Consider the following 18565-nt stretch of genomic DNA (forward strand, 5'->3'; position numbering starts at 1 on the left):
TTATTTTTATGTGCATTGGTGTTCTGCCTGCATGTCTGCACAAGGGTGCCAAGTCCTCTGGAACTGGAGTTAGTAACATTGTGAGCCACCATGTGGGTGCTGGGAATTGAACTTGGGTTCTCTGGAAGAGCAGCCAGTTATCTTAACCACCGAGCCATCTCTCTAGCTCTATGAAGAGTTTTTGTGAGGTGAGAGAGGGTGAGTGAGTTGTGAATCTGGCTTTTGCCTTTTACTAATTTACAAATATGAGAGCAAAACGTATATGATAATATAATTAATGTATTCTTTCATAGCTCCGCATGCCTCGGGTTTCCTGCAGGTATGCACAGAGGGGGAGGGGAGGCAGGACTGGAAAGGTTATCCCTCTAAGCACAGTTCCCACACAATGTTGGACTCTGTTGGGAAGTACAGCTCCCCACCCCACCCCCCAGCACACACCTCTCCTCCCACTGGTGGATGGCTTCCCTTCTCTCCCACTCTTCTGGCTCCTGTGGTGCACCAGTGATTTCGATTTCCATCATTTCATCTGAGAGATGCTGCAGCTTCTTCCTATGGCTTTATTGGTCATGCTGCTTGGATAATTCTTACATATTGCTCCCCAGTTATAGGAGTTTTCTGCGATTAAGTCACCACATCTCCAGCTGATTGACTGGTAATTCCTTTGAAAGGACTTTGAGATGGTGCAACAGATCTCTAACTCCTCATTTGGCAGACAAGTCCATACCCTCATGCTGTCATGGGCAGCACCAGTCTTTGACTTTAGTCAACTTGATATTTCACAGAATATGTTCTTTACGACCCTCATGTCTGTGCCGTGTGTACCCATGTGCAGCCGTTGCTGATTTTCCAAGACTCTTGTTTTGGAGGATTCCAGACAAGCTCCCCAGTAGTTCCCCTGTATATGTGCAGCACTGTGAAGCTTAGAAAACACCTTTTCTCCAACAACCTAACTATGGAATGGATGGGAAGACCCTATATTAAGGGTTTCTTTAATGGGGTGGGGAATTACATTAATGCTTTATTTTGTTTAATTAAAACCATCATGTAGTTTATGCAGAATCTACTTTTAGAAAATGAAAACAGATAAAGCATTTTAGAACTCTACATAGGCATATTTTTTGTATTACATAAAAATATACATTTGATATAGTTTCCCATGCTAAAATACTCATAGGGCAGTGGACTCTATGAAGTCATGGAAATCCATAAGATCAGCCTGGAAACTTGCTTCTAACATTCAGTTAAGGTGTGGGAAAGTAGATTATGGACCACCAGGCCTGGCACATTCCCAACACCCACATAAAAGCTGGATACATAATAGAGCATGTGAGGAAGTGTGGGGAGGGTAGAAAGATTATGGGGGCTCAATCAGCAGGCATCAAGCCAAAACCCCAAAAAGCTCCAGGTTCAGTGAGAGATCCTATCTCAGAACACTTTGAGAATACTATAGAGAAAGACATCCAAAGTCCTTCTTTGGTTTCTGCACACATATCTCTGTGTACACAGACATGTCTGTGCTATCACTCACACACACACACACAAATACTAGGAAAATGATATCACTTTTTAACCAAAGTTAAAGCAAAGAGCTTAACACTTAGTAGTATCCCATGGATTTAAATCGCTCGCTTCAATATGGTCAGGTATCCTTAGTAGGTCCTCACTGTGACTCTGTAACCTCACCCTGTGTGGGAAGTCAGTAAGAGGCAGGGCAGGCAGGCTCCTGAGTCAAGTCTAAGGGAGGGAACTAAATCTGTAGGTTTCCCACCATTCATTCTCCCTTTACTCTTTCTTTATTTCTCCCGTGCAGGTTGCAAAAGTGTGCAGTATGATCTGGTCTTCCTCCTGGACACGTCTTCTAGTGTGGGCAAGGAGGACTTTGAGAAAGTCCGCCAGTGGGTAGCCAACCTGGTAGACACCTTTGAGGTGGGCCCTGGCCACACCCGTGTGGGGGTTGTGCGCTACAGTGACCGGCCCACTACAGCCTTTGAACTGGGCCACTTCAACTCTCGCGAGGAGGTGAAGGCTGCTGCGCGGCGCATCACCTACCATGGCGGTAACACGAACACGGGTGATGCCCTGCGTTATATCACCAGCCGCAGCTTCTCTGCCCAAGCCGGCGGCAGACCTGGGAATCGTGCCTTCAAGCAGGTGGCCATCCTGTTGACTGATGGTCGTAGCCAAGACCTGGTGCTGGATGCTGCAGCAGCTGCCCATGCAGCCGGCATCCGCATTTTTGCTGTTGGTGTGGGTGCAGCATTGAAGGAGGAACTGGATGAGATTGCCTCAGAACCCAAGTCTGCGCATGTCTTCCATGTTTCCGACTTCAATGCCATTGACAAGATCCGTGGCAAACTGAGGCGTCGGCTTTGTGAAAGTGAGTTGCCCTGCTTCCCTGTGGAGCTCTGTCTTCTCCCAAGGACATCCCCACCTGCCACCTGAACAGACAGCAGAGACAGGCGGCAGTGTGCCAAGATCAGAGGAGTTGTGGGTGGGCAAGAAGCAGAGGCAGGGCAGTTGAAGCCACCATTCCCTAGCAAAGCAAGGGCAGCATAATAGCCCACACAAAGCAGAGGCTGTCATCCAGACACCAGTTTGGCTTCTTCCTCCTTGAGTAGAAGTGGGAGGGACTTGGGGGTTAAAAGTGACCCGTCTCCTCTTCATCTCTGATCTGCTGCCCATCTAGAGTTTCTGAACTTTGAGGCTGAGCCTATCTGTTCTAACTATATAGAAGTTTGTTGAGATATATACAGTTCAGGAGTGGACAAGTGATTGTTTGAGTGGCTACCTTAACCTGACTGTGTGATATTTTGTGAGCCCCTTACAATAAAGAGGTTTATTTTCTTTTCTTTAGGTTTTTTAATTAAAAGAATAACATTTCAAACATTAAAAAAAATAATTAGAGGCAGAGTCTCTATTGGTCCATAGCAGGTTCTCCCAGAGTTCCATTGAGTGATCAGGATAGAAATTGGTAGCAGGGTGACTCAATGCATTCTGCCTGGAAGAACCAAATTATCTGTATGCCCCAGGGACTGGTGACCTTCTGACATCTAAGGTGACTCAGCACTCTAACTTGTTTGCCTGGAATCTCTTGAGTGTAGTGGGTAATTGGGGAAAAGCCTGGGTATTGAACAACAGCAGTCACACTGATACTGGCCTCAGGGATATCCTTGTATTCTGACCTCCAGGATTTTACAGGGGTTATTCGGAGGACTGCCCTCACCAGAATGGGAAGTGCAGAGATATCATCTTCTTTTTCCCATCCTGTCTGTGGTTGTCACCTCTTACCTCTTCCTTGTGGTGATATTTGTCCTTCTTGGATAGCAGTAGATGCTGTGTGACATTCTCCTCCAGGCTCAGCAAGGGCTGTGTTTTGAGGCTGCTTAGAGGAAGAAGTGCTGGGACCAGATTCTGACTCTCTTGCTGATGACTGCAGGGGAATGATCAGCCCCTGGCTGGGGATCCCAGTAGGTTCTCTGCCAGGAGAGCAAGCAGCCTTGGGAACTTGGGGCAGTAGATGGGATCAGGTAGGGATAGAGCAGTGGCTCTCAGCCATCCTAATGGGGTGGCCCTTTAATATAATTCTTCATGTTGTGGTGACCCCCAACCATAAAATTATTTTTATTGTTTCTTCATAATTGTAATTTTGCCACTGTTACACATAATAACTAGACATCTGTGTTTTCTGATGGCATTAGGTGACCCAAGCAAAAAGGTCCCCAAACAGTTGAGAACACATAGGTTTAGAGGGAACAGATCCTAAGAAGGGCTCTGGCCTGAATCTCAGTGTGAAGAAATATAGATTATTTCAGAAGCTTGTATGACTCTAGATTTTCCTACTATAGCATGACTATCTGTGTTGTTTGTCAAGGCAGGATTTAAATGAAATGGGCACTTATTGAGGTTCTACATCTGTGAGGCCTTGTGCTGATTTCTAGGGCAGTAGACCCTGTAGTGGAGGATCCTTGTCTCCAGCTCAGTAATGATGCATAAGCTATGCAGACACACAAAGCCAAGCTGGAGCCTCAGGTATTGGGGGAAGCATTGCGGAGAATGCAGGGTGGGGGCTCTCTGGAGGAAGTGTGCTCAGGATGGCAGTGAACGTGGGAGATTGACACAATAGGTGAGGTGAGATGGAGGGATCCTTGACCTATCAGGGAACTATGATACACATGTGCACTGCTGTCACAGAGAACAGTGGCCTTGCTGACTCTTCCATCTTCTAGGAGTCTGAGTATAGAAGGTTTTGGGGTTAAGGTGAGGACATTGTAGGGTGTTATACAGTGCCCGGGGATAGCCAGATCTGTACACAGAGAGAAAGATTGTGTGAGCAGTAGGGGGAAAAGGTACCATCCCTTCACAAGACAATGGAGACATGCAGAGAATGAGGTTTGGGAGAGATCAGTTCTGCTTGGCAGCTGAGACCACTGATGTCCAGTGGGCTAAGTGACGATAACCCATTTCCTGGGCATTGACCATGGACTTGACAGTCAACTTTGTTTAATCCTCGTTAAAACCCAGATGTTCGTTTCATTTCCCAGCTGCTGAGATCCTGACAAGCAGAGCTGAAGACAAGCCATCCTTTGTTGTAGGTCAGGGTGGAGATGGGTTGGAGAGAGAAATAATAGACCTGGCCAGGGCAGGGCTTCAGAATTGATGTAGGTTCATGTTGGTTAGAAGTCTGGGCCGAGAGGAGACAGAGAATAATGTCCTAGCCCTGGCAGAGGGGCAGGTATCCAGCATGCAAGCTCAGGGATAGTGCTTCTGATGTCATGGCAGAATGCCTTGAGGTAGACTTCTGAGAAGCCAGAAGTACCTGGTATTGACCATGAGCATTCTCCCATCTTGCCAGGCTGTTTCAGGCTGGTTCTAGATCTTGGCAAGGCTGAATGGGGATGGCAGGAAAACCCTTCCAAGGTGAGGTCCTGTGACATACTGACCAGCCAATAGGGCAGCAGGGCTGGGAGTAGAATGCTTCCTCTACTCTCCATCCTACACAGGTTGTCCTCCTCCAACTGTGACTACTGGTGAGGACTTGCCATCACCAATCTTACCTCTGAATCAGGGACAATGCTTCAGAGCACAGGTGACAGAAAACTGTGGTCATACACACGTTCCCAGATGTACAATGTGTGTGTAAAATGTCTTGTTTTTATTTTGTATGTTTGGTTGTGGTTATTTTCTCAGGAAGCAGACAGGTCATAGTGGTATGTTCTGTGGGGAGTGGGGGTGTTAGTGGGGCATGGGTAAGATCAATACATTGTATATGTATATAACATTCTTGAAGAATAATAACACTATTACTTTATAAAATAATTTGCAGACATCAGCATTAGTACCCTCTCATCACTGTACATTCCAAAATCATGCTATAAATTGAAATAAATGACTTAGATTTTTTTAAAGCAGGTGTTCCTGTTACTCAACTGGACTATATCCAGCCCAGTTTTTAATGACAGTTTTTAAAGACATATTTGTTTGCTTGCGTAATCATGATTGTCTGTGTATGTGCATGTGTGTGCAGTTGTATCCACATGTACATGTGCAAAGGCCAAAGGGGAGTATCAGCTTGGCAATCACTCTAGTTTACACAGGGCAGATCGTGTGATTGCTCGTACTTCATTGTCTGGCCCTGCAGAAGAAATAGGCTGAATACTTGAGTCTTAAGTAAAATGATCTTGTTTAATATTTGGGAGTAGAGAGTTACTATCCCTTCTCCTTCGAGGCATGGAGTTTTATACCAAAGAAAAGCTGTGATGAGTCAGAGAAGGTATCAGAAGGAGAGACAGATGCAACTAGATCCAGAAGAACACATGCTCACTAGGAGACCCTCAAGAAAATCGCACGGGCTCTCCATAGTCAGGATTCTCCAAATGCCTGAGAAGAAGTAAGATTTCAGTTAATGCGTAGCCACCCAGGGAGAAGGCAGCTTTTGTAAACACAGCTGGGAGATGAGAAGGGACTGGTCTGTTCTGGTGACAATTGAAACAAAATTCCCTTACAGTCACTTCGAGTATAAACAAAGCAAAACAAAATAAAAAAGGCTAACAATAACACAGTGGAGACATCTGGGACGATCAAATCAAGACATATCACAGAATCCAAACACCAGACATAGTTTCTGCACATGGGCAATATCTGTGAGTGACACTGTAGCCTGAACTGAATGGGAGCCACCCTGAACACTGACTTCCTATTGACTAAGGCTGTGCATGGAGGTGGTGCTGAATGGGGTGCTATGATACTGATGGTGATGATTTGAGATACGTTTGACCTTTGTGATGGAATGAGGTGATGCTGAATGGAAGTATTGCAGATGTTGGAGAAGCTGAATGGGGTCTGGTTGCTTTCAAAGCTTATATTCCCTCATTTTCAGCCAGCATAGCTACTGAGTACAACAAAGGCAATTTAAAGGGTGAGCAGGCTTTTGGAGCTGCCCATGGTGATGGGTCTTACTGTTCCCTTGACTTGAGACACATCCAGAGGAGTGCCTCCGTGTCACCGCATCAACTCCCTATTCTCAGTAGCCTGAGGGGAATTCTCAGGAGATCCAGTCTCAGCTTCCACTTCCTACAGTGTGTGGGGTTGAGGCTGTTCTGTGGACAGGCTTAACCCAGAGCCTTGGCTGTAATTAAGAGCGTTCTCTACCCTGGTGGACTATGTGGTGGCCACAGAGCAATCTTTATATAGCTTATCTCCCATGTGAATGGGTCTCTGGAATTCAGTCTGCTGCTGTGGAGGAAGCCTCCACCTACTTCTATTCTGAGGAAAGGCTGGGCTGGTCCTCTCTTCTCTGTCCCACTAGGCAAGGGGTGATTCTGGTTCTTGCTTTTCTTGTCAAATTGAGATACTGGTTTGGATTTGGAGAAAGGGCTGTCTCCATGTTCCCATGGTCCTCTGACCCTCAAGACATATGGACATCTCCCATCCACTCTTCTTTTGTTCTCTTAGCTCACATCCATGCCCAGTGCAACTTTGATCACTGTATGTCTCACTTGCCGTTATGACTAGGGATGGCATCAGCAAGGCTTGTTCCATGTGAGAAGAATAAATCTGTCACTTTAGTGTGCATCCGGTGTTCTCATTAGAGAAAACCTACCCTGCATTTTGATTGGTGTTTGACAATGCTGTCTACTTCACCCCCTGAGGTCTGTGGGTGGTGGTAGTGCTCATTTGCTATCCAGTTTGCTGACACCAAGAGATCCTATACCATATACTTGAGACATTACACATCACACACACTTCACACCTCACATCTAATCCTCACACTCCACACTTGCATAAATACTACACACACACACACACACCTTATGCTCCACATACACATATAAGCATACACATTGCACATCTGGGAACAAGTGTATGACCACATAGAGATCCACCCTCTGGGTGGATCTAGAGGCTGGAGAGAAATGGGTGGCAACCCAGCTGTGGGTTTTGAGTGCCACGTTGGGCCTGTGGCTTGGCACTGAGGATCATATGGGCCACAAGAGGCAGCTGGTCCAGGCCCCACCTTCTCTGAAGGTCACTGTGAGTTCTTTTCGGGAAGCTTGTCATGTCCTTGCTGCCCACTGGAAAGGGTAATCTTGCTAATTAACTCTTGATTTCGGGCCAGGAAATCTTATTAGAATGTGACTGGAATGGATGAGAAACCGAGACCTGCCCTCCATTTACTGTTAATGAATTAGTTTTTCATACATGTGCTTAAGAAAAACTTTCCCTGGCTCTGCCCAGCCCTACCCAAGCCTGCTTACAACATGTCCTTGGCTGACTCCTGTCCCTGCTCATACAGCTGACATATTCTGCCCTCCACTATTGCTGAGCTAGAGGGAGCAGCTCTGTAGCATCTTCCAGAACAAAGGTGTCTTCTCTGGTGTCAGGAATGCACCCATCCTCTCTCCTTTCATTCCTGAGAATTTTGTTGTTGTTGTTGTTCTTTGCTGTACAGAATGATGAAGCCTCATGTGCTTATGAGTTTGTTCCTGTATGCTGTGTATTTTCTAAGCTTTAAAGTTATTTATTTATTTAGTGTGGGAGGTACACAATGTAGAGGTCAGAGAGGCACTTGTATGGGTTAGTCTTTTCTTTCTGCTATGTGCGCTTGCGGTTTGGGTGTTGAGCTCAGTTGATCAAGCTTGGCAGCAAGCACCTTTATTTGGAAAGCCATCTTGGAGGCCCTCTCACAGGTTGGGGGTCAAAGTGCATGAGCCAGTGTTATGTAGATGCAGAGGAAAGTGCTGGGCAAATCACAGTACTTGGAACTGGTCCCTGTACTGGTTTCCTAGCTCCCTTCTTTTCTCTATGACTTAAGTAACCTTCTGTCTTATCAGTCAGGATAATGTCATACACCCTAACATACACAGCAGTGGTTCTCAACCTTCCTAACTGTGATTCTTTAACACAGTTCCTCATATTGTGATGAGTCCCAACCATGGCATTATTTTCACTGCTGCTTCATAACAGTAATTCGGCTACTGCTATGATCATAATGTAAATGTCTATGTTTTATGATGGTCTTAGGTAATCCTTGTGAAGGGGCCATTTGACCACCAAAGGAATCATGACCCACAGGTTGAGAACGACTGTTAGTGAGGGTGCGGCCATCCATTAAGTTCATGCCAGGAAGTATTTGACATTCTGATGGCCCTCAGTATGGGCTCTAAGTACATACATTCATACTTATATGTGAGTATTACATAAATACTTACATGTGAGTAAATGAAAAATGACTAGTTCTGTGTCCATCTAGTCAGACATGATCAAGTCCAGTACATTTTACTTTCTTAATTTTTATCATCATTATTGTCGTCATCATCATCATCATCATCATCACCATTTGTATTTGCTGCTATCTATTCCTAGAGGAATGCATAGAGACAATGTTTCCCTAACATCCCCTTCTTGGAAGTTGGAATACAATAATATGCAATTGCATTTGCTCTATGTGCTGAGTGAACTTTACAAGCCCACAAACCGTTGTATTTCAGGTTGTCTTCAAACATCTATGGTTGCCCCGTAGGCATGGTATAATGCCAGCTTTCTGTGAATGCCTGACTAGGAAAATCTGGGAGGGGGTCCTAGGCTGGTATACCATTTTTGTCTTGTTCAGAGAGATTGTGACTTTTTAGAATCAGGGTCAGCAAGTGCAGTCAGGCCTCAGAGCTCACGTTAAATACAAGCGTCTTCATTCATTTAGATAAATGATGCTTTTGTAGCTTAGTTTTCTTTTAGTTTTAGTTTTAGTTTTCTCCTTTATCAACCAAATGAACACAGCTTTGTTCCTGCCTCAGTTTCCTTATTGCCAAATTGATAAGATGGATACAAATCCAGTTAATGGCTGGTTATGGCTGTAAACACCACTAATGCCACTGTTGTTATATAGTTTTTTTTGAAAAGACCATAAAAATGAAATCAAATATACCAAACAGTAGGACTCAACCTTCCCATCACAGGAAGGGCACCAGGTAGAATCTGAAGATTGTCTTTGTGAATTCTGTAAAGAGAACTGTCCCACACAGTACAAAAGGCCTGTCATGGTCCACTGTGGTGGGTTGCTAGCAATCACCCTCGGGCCAGTCCTGGAAGGCATCCGTCTTTAAATGCTTGATTTTTGGAACCCTGACATGTCTTGTCCAAGTGTTCTTTCTAATTTGACTGCTTTTCCTGGAGTAGTAATCTGGCTATAGGAGAGGTCTTATGGCCTACAAAGCCCATGGTGTTGATTTCACTGTCCTTTGTCCTTTGCAGACAATTTTCTGACCCTCATAATGTATTACAATGTGGTGACTGAATATATGACATCACTGCCACCTGCCACCAGGTTCTTAGGTGATCTTGGCAGGATGTCTCTCAGGGCCTCAGTCCCCTTGGGGACTGAATGTGGAGTGTAGGTGTCATTGAAGGGGTTCTCCTCTTACTTTCTGTGTCTTGGTCAACATCATAATAACAACTGGCCACTCCATATGCCGAATACAGCTTCTCCTCTGCTTGTCACCGCCTCGTGCTACTCATAGATTCCTAACCTATCCGAATACCTTCTCAGGCCTCAGAATGCCTCTGTGGGACTGGAAGGTGATGTGAGCTAAGCTATTCACTGTGCCCAGTCTTTCCAGACCCAGCAGTGGGGGCTGTGTCAGCCCTATCAATCTGGTGCTGGTGACATCCTGGTAAATGAGCTGCATCCTCCTAGATATGACAGTCCTAGTCACTATGGTCATGTTCTATCAAAGCCTTCAAGCCTGTGGAGAGCTGACTGAATTTCAAATTGTAGTTTTGATTTTGAGTTGATCAAGTGGTAACTTATAGTGACCACAAGTAAATTGGCACGTGCAATAAGTATTTATATATAAAACCTATACACACAGAATCTATATATAAATTAGGTTATGCATATAAATACACATCCATATAATTAAACTCGTGGGTGCATTTTGCATTTTCCATATCCCCTAGTTAAATGCTTTCTAGCTGAACTGTTAGCAAATGAGTGGGGACATGAAGTGACACAGTGTCTCAGGGCTTTCCAAGAAATGTGGCTGACTAATTGAATGCTTGTGATTCACACTGCACTTACTGGAAGACTGGAGGCAACAGTGGTCCATACCTCCAGTGTCTTACTTGACTGTAAAATGTGCTCATTTTGCTTTTGCCCTTTGCATAACATTGGCTTAGGTTTCTTGAATTCAATCATAAATGCAGGCATAAATTTATACACTAGTTATACAGACACCCAAACATTAATACTCATGCAGCTATAGGAACATATAGACCTACCTAGTCACGCATGTGACTTGCTAACTAGACAGAGCCTGGGCTGTGGTCTTCTATGCATCAATCACTCATGTCAAATGTGAACTGTCTTTGGAGGTAGACTCTGAGCAACAGACTCTCTTTTCCAGACAGTGGCTGGCATTTGATCTGCCACCAAAGCTACAGGGCTGGCTTTAGGTTAGAGCACGGTCTGGGAACTCTTATCACCTCTACTCCACCTGTCCTAGTTTCATTCATGTTGTCTTGATGAACTGTCCCCAATAAAAAGCGACTTGGGTGGCAAAGGGTCTGACTTCAGCTCAAAATTCCAGGTTAGAATCAATAGTTGCTGAGACAACACAGCAGGGAGAAGTTTGAAACAGCTAGTCACATTACATGCACAATCAAGAGCAGACAAGAGATCTTATACATACTTGCTCACTTGCTTGCTCATTTTCTCCTCTCTTATATAGTTCAGGATCCCTGCCTAGGGAATAGTGTTACCCACAATGGGCTAGTTCTTCCAATATCAATTAACTTAGTAAAGAAAATCCCTCATATAGCATGCATATAGGCTGACCTGATTTAAACAATTCTTTAACTAATATTCTTTTCTCAGGTGGTTCTAGGTTGTGTCAAGTTGACAGTTAAAAATGATCATCCTGCACTTTAGGCATAATCCATTGTTGTCAATTGCCTGGTGATAAGGCAACCTCTTTGTCTGGTCTCTGCTTATTCTCCCGCCCTGTCTATCACATCATGATAGTCCTTCTCCAGGACACTCTTTTGCCCCATCCTCTGTCCTTAATTTTCCTTTGTTGGGCATACTCAAGCCATGGTGTCTGAAATCTTTCTACTTTCAGACCCTTGCCTAGACCTCCCCCTGAGTCCCTTGCCTCTTTCCTGACTTCATCTCCTTCCCTCCATCCTCTCTTGGTTGAGACATCTCTGGTTCTCTAGCTACCTTTCCAGTCATACTCTTACCTCAGTAACCTACTCATTACAGTTCATCTCTTGTTGGACATAGCTCCCATGGATGGAGGGCTTGTCATGTGACTAATTTATTTCTCAGATCAATTCCAGGTATATAGCTGACATTAAAGATATAGAATAAAGAAAACAAAGTTTGCTTCTAAATGACTTGCCCTCTCTTAGGCACTGAGGGTTGATAATCACCATCTTGCTGATTGGAATGTGCTACCCGGGTAGTCCTGAGCTGTGCTGGCCCCAGTGTTCTGCTAGCTTCTATTTTCTGCCCCGTTCAGGGAACTATAATCATAGTCTCTGGTGACACCTACTGGTGCTGGGCCAAGGAACATTCCCATGGAAGGAAATGAACCTGTGCCCTGGGCCACCTACAGCTTTGGATGGAGTGTGTCCCTTTCAGACTTCCTTGGATAGTGACATCTCAAAATGAGCCCTACTGTCCAAGCAAGTCTCTTCAGGAGCAGAATGTCATCTTCTACCCAGTTTCTAACCCACTGTCTTTGCCCTCCTGATCAGGGGTCTCTTAGTTGCCTTTAATAGCAAACCCTGCCTTGGATTATGAGGGTCCACCCTCTTTCCTGATCTTGCCACTTGTTCCTCAGTGGTTCTTGTTTTTTGCCTCCTCTGCCAAACAGCATCCTTCAGCCAAAGCCCTTCAGCCTCTGGAGTGCTGCAGTTGCCTGCTGTGCCCGCCCATTTCCAAGGTGTTCTCCTTGAATCTCAGTTCAGATGTCTCTCCCCTTAGGGGTCCAGTGCCCATCCTGGAAGCATATACACTACCCTGTCTCCATATAAGCCTATTTCCTCTGTAGTGAGAGTGATACATCTGGACAGTTTGTTTGTGTTGACCTCTGTGTCTTCCCTTAACATGTAGACACCTGCAGGAGGGAGTCTAGAGTTCACTGCAGTTATGTGCTTGTATTCCTTCCACAAGCTGTAACATATGTGTTGGACACATGGAAAATATGTTTTTGGCTGAAGGAATGAATAAATGAATGAGTGGGACTCACTAGATGCCAGGTACCATGCCTGGTACTGGCTATGCACTGACCACTTGCCCTTTATTTCAGATGGAGGGGAATTCTGATTGTGATTCTTCCTTCTAAGTTTGGATGTAGGCACATAAGGACTGGGTTATGGCCTGTTTAACCTAGGGCTCTTTATTCTCAGCCTTGGGGTCAAGTTCTTCCAACTCAACTCTGTTTTGGCTTCTCCTTATGCAGCAAGAGGTATGTGATTGGTGCCAGAGAGGAGAGATGGCTCTGCAGGATCCTAACTTGTCATCCTTTAATCTCAAACTCTAGTCTTCAAATGTGGCAGTGTAGGTTTGCCATTATGGAAGGCTCATCTCTGTCTTCTCCCTTCTCACTATGCCTGCCCTTTTCTGAGAGAGGAGCAAATGGTGAGGGATTGTGTGACCACTAAGCACAGCTGTCTGGACTTTCTAGCAGGATTTCTTTTTCTAGTATTACTCTGTCTGCCACATATCCTAGCAGACTAGCTCCGAGTCTTACATAAGTGCTCTCCAGAAGTTTGGCACCATGTCCATAGCTCTACAATCCAGAAGTCCTAGGGGGTGTGGATCACCTAGCCAGAGAAGCCAGGGCTTGTGCACATGAACTCATATACATTGGCCTTGTCTTAGACAGGGCTACTATTGCTGTGAGAAAACACCATGAACCAGAGAAACCTGGAGAGGAAAGAAAGGGTTTACTTGAGTTACACTTCCACAGCACAGTTCATCACTGAAGGAAGTCAGGACAGGATCCTGGTGGCAGAAGCTGATGCAGAGGTCATGGAGGGATGCTGCTTACTGGCTTGCTCATTATGGCTTGCTCACCATGCTTTCTAATAGAACCTAGGGCCAATAGCCCAGGGATGGCACTACCCACAATGGGCTGGGCCCTCCCAAATCAATGACTAATTAAGAAAATACTTTACAGCCAGATCTTATGGAGGCATTTTCTTAATTGAAGTTCCTCCTTTCAGATGGCTCTAGCTTATGTCATCATAGCATAAACTAGCCAGCAAAGGCCTGGAAGAAAGATAGCACCAGAAGATATCCAAAATGTCCCAGAATAGGTAGCCAGGGTGGAACTGAGCATAAAAACAGTTTCAGGTTTCTCTCATGATCAACACTGTGTCGTTTGGATATGATTTCTGATATCCCCCCTCTAACAAGTGGCTCAACTGTAGATTACTGATAATTATGTTTTCCCTGAAGCCCTGTTCAGGGGATTACATGAGAGCACACGTGTGACTGCTGTTGGACAATGGGCTGGTTTTCTCTTATATCGAAAATACTTTAGAAGGCTATGATCAAATGGATCATTGCTTACACTTGACTGCCTGTTCCCATCTCTACCTCTGCCACTTGGTGGATTTGTGATCCTGGATAAATTTCTTAATATCACTGTGCTTTATTTTCCCCATTGTATAAGCAAATCAATCTTACAAGTGCAGAGTTGGCAGTGATGCCTCTGTAGGTCAGAACTGATCCAAAGCTAGAGGGTATTTCAGAAGGTAGCAAGCCAAGGGGATGCTGTATTGGCAGGCTTTGTAGACATACAAGAGTCCTCTAGAGAGGCTATATTGTGCTGAGGGCCAGATATAGGAGACTTTGTGCTGAATTGCCACCTTCTAGCAGTGTGAGCCTTGGGCAGCTCCTGCCTGCTGCATACCCTTCTTTGTGTATCTGTAAATTAAGGGCATCTACCTCATAAAGCTGTGGTGAGAATGCAATTAAATATGTTAATTATTTTGACACACTTTCCAACCGTGTATGCAAATCATCTACATATGTCTTCTGGTCCTGGGGATACTGCTGTCTCCCAATTGAGTAGTGAAGAAGCCAGAAACAGCCCACACAGCATGCCCAGTATTGATTCTAGACATATGACCACCCTGTTCCTGGGAAGCTATTAGGGACGCAATGCCTATTAATGTTATTTCTAACTTTGTTGTATATGGTACAGTATTTGCTGCCTATGTAAAATAGGAGAGAAGACACAATTCATAGATGACACAGTTGGAGCAAAGGAGGAATCAGGCTGGCAAGTCATCCCTTCCCTCCTCCACCCTTTCTCTTGTCTACCCAGCATATTGTCATCTCCCTGTGGTCATCTGCCCCCAGGGGTGCCTCCCTTAAGGTGATGGATGAGCAGCAAATGCTTTGTCTTGTCCTTAGCCAGGCACCAGCTGCCTGCCTGGCCTCCATTTCTTCTGCTGATAGCCTTCCCCTCCTGTCCCAGGACCTGTCATCTCTACTATAGGGACATGGATTCAAGGTGGTGTTTAAATATAGATGCTCCTCCTACCTAATGAGCTCGCCAACTTTCCTTAGATATTAGTTGTATAATAGGAGCAAATTCTACTTAGAGTGGTAGTGTGGGTTCAGTTCTGGGTCAGGTGACTGACACACAATGGACTCACAATGACTGTCAATCTCCTCTTTTCTAAACTGGAAAAAATCTGGATGAGACCAAAAGGTAATATGATTGTATGTCCTACGGAGAGATCCATGGATGTGCCAACATAAAGCACATAATGTCAGAATTCTTCCCCATCCATAACCTGCAAAAATGGGCTCTACAGTCTATACAGTAAATTGAGGGCAAGTAAGTTCAAGTGACTTTTCAGAAAGACTGAAGTAGGTGCCTAGTATTACTCCTGGGGCAGTGCCTCTGACTAGCTCTTGGCAGGATGGAGCCTGATCTGTATAAAGACATGAGTGTCCCTGTTTTCTCCTCAGAAGCGTGAACATTTGCTCTATACCTAGAGTACAGTGGATAAATATCAGAATGGAGATGATGAGAAGGTCCTGAGGGAGTAGGGACTTTGCAGTCACCCTTATCTGTAACTAGCTAGGAACTTATTAAGTATATCTTTTGATTCCTTAGCTCCTGTCTCTGCTTTAACTCCAGAACTACTGTTCAAGTGGATCCTCAGTGATTATCAGATAAATCCCTGTACATGGAATAATGAAGGGACTCTTCTCTGTCAGTAGCTCCTCTCCCAGGGGAATAATGACTTAGTTCCCATAACCCATTACTTCTCCTCTCCACATTCAGAAACTCAAACTTTCAGAGAGTTCTCTGTCCCAAGTTCTTAGGAAGCTCAGAAATGGGTTTTTGCAAGTTTGGATGCATTCAATTGCAAAGGTGGAAAAACTCAACTTTACTGACATAAGCAATAACAGATTATTCATATTGTGTATGTATGGTTGAGAACACTGTCATTTCTGTAGCCAAAAGAAGTAAGCAGTGGGAATTATGTTGTTGGCTAATAGTGACCGTGATACTCCCAGACCAGGAACTTTGGAGCCTGTGATATGATCACATTAGCTCACCGAAACCTTAGTGAATAGTGTACATCAAAAACTGTAGTCTACCAGCTACATTTCCCTCTCAGTTCAGGGGTTGTTTGTTTGACCTAAAGCAGAGGCCAGGACACAGTGGAGGCAGTGGCCACATGTACTGGATCTGAGATTCAGCTACCACTGGAAGCAAAGACCCCTAACAGTGACTTGAGTATTGTTCTGCTAGCTCTGGAACTTGGTCTCTCTCAGGAGGAGTTCTTCTCCAGGTAGGAATGAGTGGAAACACCCCAGCCCATGAGCAGTTGAAGGCAAGGCTGTGGTATATTCTACTATTCATCCCTGTGTCCTTTGACTAAGGCGGGCGTTTAGAACATATCTATAGCTCTGTCCCTATTTCAGTTGAACAAATAGTGACTATGGAAACAAATGGGTCATTATAGAAGATGATGGAGATATCTTTCTGCAAAGAACTAGACGATGGCTGAGCTGGGCTTGGGGTACCATGCCTACCTACCTGAAAGCAGGCCATGCTAGCTACTTTGTGTCATTGTGGCCTGACATAGGAAGCAATTTTCAGGAGGAAATAGTTATTTTAGTTTGTGATTTCAGAAGGTTTTAGTCCATCATAGGAAGACGTGGTGGTGTCCCCCAGTTTATGGCAGTAGGAGCCTGTGGCAGAGGCTGTTCATGTCACAGCCTAGGAAACAGAAACAGCAATTTCATTCTGTATAACCTTTCAGCTCCCCTCCCCCCGCAGTAAGATACTTCTGGTAGGTGGGCTTATGCACCCAAAGTTGCCAGGCTCTCTCAAAACCGTGCCACTAGCAAGAGGGGGGTGGTGGTTGAAAATGGAAAACATGAGGTACATGGCATGGGTGTGACTGGGAAATTATTTTGGAGCCTTCTGTTATCTGTTCTGACATACCAGGTGGGCTATGAATTGCCACTTGGGCCTATTGAATGGAGGAGTTTTTAGCAAGGTGATGAAGGCCTTTGGCAATCTGCAGTTCTTTCAGGAAGGATTCCATAAAGCAATGTAGATGTTTACTCCAACAAGACAACCATTCTCTCAAGTCTGCAATCTTTAGATTGGCCTTGCCATCTGAGTCTTCTAACTAGGTCCTTCCTGGGACCTGGGATCTACACAGATGTGATTCAGTGATGCAGTTGCTCTGGGCTCTAGCTCCTAGCCTCTAGGATTTTTTATTCACCATCCTAGACAGAGCCTTTTGAGTCAACCTCATTTACAATGTAGACTCATTCCAATGACTGGCCATCCCAAACTCGGCTTTCTGGAGGGCTGCCAGCGTCAAAGCAATCATTCACCACCCTACAGCTGCAGGCTGTCCTGGGCGGAGCTGTTTAAATATTGCCCAGCATACCACTTCTTCCCTCAGATTTAGCCTAGCCAGACAGCCTGATGCTGCTTCCAAAATAATGTTTTCCATGTGGTCGTCAGACATGTTGGTGCCTTGTAGGATTAGCATTAAAACCCATTCTTGAAAGTAGGGCATTTCTACTCATTCTCCTTACTGCTGTGGGCTAACGGGACCCAACAGCCCTACACTCAAATGTTAGTGACCCCAAATAGGAAAAGTGACCAGCTGCTACTCATATGGGATGATGGAAAAGGCTGATGATTAAAATAATAATACATGATAGCTAGATTGCTTCCTGGGCAGGACTGGGTCACAGGGAGGTTAGCAGGTGTCTTGGGGGCTTATTTTATTACAGTGCTTCTGTGCTCCAGCCCAGTTCCCAAGGCAGCCCTGGAAGTGTGTGTTGGGGATGGGTCTCCCCTTCCAAGATGTTTGCATCATGGTAGACTTAATGTCCTCTCCCTGGTGGGTGAGTCGTGCAGTCAGTGCTAGAACCAAGCACATGGAAACCCAGAGCTGATGCTCATTCTGAACCACTCAGAGAGACCTAAAAATTCCTTTACCTTTCCACTTCATTTTAAGGCTGAAGACTTGTAAAGACTTCAAGGTAAGATATTTGTACAGTGTAGTGTAATATATATATATATATATATATATATATATATATATATATATATATATATTATTTTTTTAGCTAGATGACTTACTCCATGGTTTTTGTCTGAGGTATTTTGCTTCTTCTGGCCTTTAAATTCATAGGACTTGCTGCTGAAGCACCATAAGGTGGCTCAAGTGACACTTGTCTGGTGTTCCCACCCTTTGACACACAATTCCCCATTTGCTGAATGACCCACTGACCTAGCCTTTTCATATGTGTTTATATCTCCATAAATTGGTTTTCCTTAGCCTATATCTCCCTTGGCTCTCTTATCTGTTGGGCTCAATCACATTGTTCCTTAAAAACTATTAGTTTCTTGAAAATTTCGTGCAGCATGTTTTGATAATATTCATGATCAGCCTGACCTCCTTCCAGATCCACCAGCCTCCCCTACTAACCCAAATTTGTATGCTATTAAAAAAACACAAAACAAAAAAGCAAACAAAAAAACAAAGCAAAGGAAAGAAAAACCAA

The 18565-nt window shown here is 44.7% G+C and overlaps 1 protein-coding gene across 1 annotated transcript in view; it reads left to right on the forward strand.

Annotated features, from left to right (window-relative positions):
* The window catches only part of Col22a1 (collagen type XXII alpha 1 chain), a 248560-nt gene that overhangs the window by 24576 nt on the left and 205419 nt on the right, over positions 1-18565 (forward strand). Inside the window, exon 3 of the mRNA XM_021183654.2 lies at positions 1811-2377. Within this exon, the coding sequence (XP_021039313.1) occupies positions 1811-2377 (567 nt within the window). The remainder of the gene's footprint in view (positions 1-1810; positions 2378-18565) is intronic.

Source organism: Mus caroli, unplaced genomic scaffold (genome assembly GCF_978045245.1).
Source record: "Mus caroli unplaced genomic scaffold, Mus_caroli_1 scaffold_16, whole genome shotgun sequence".
Lineage (NCBI taxonomy): Eukaryota > Metazoa > Chordata > Mammalia > Rodentia > Muridae > Mus > Mus caroli.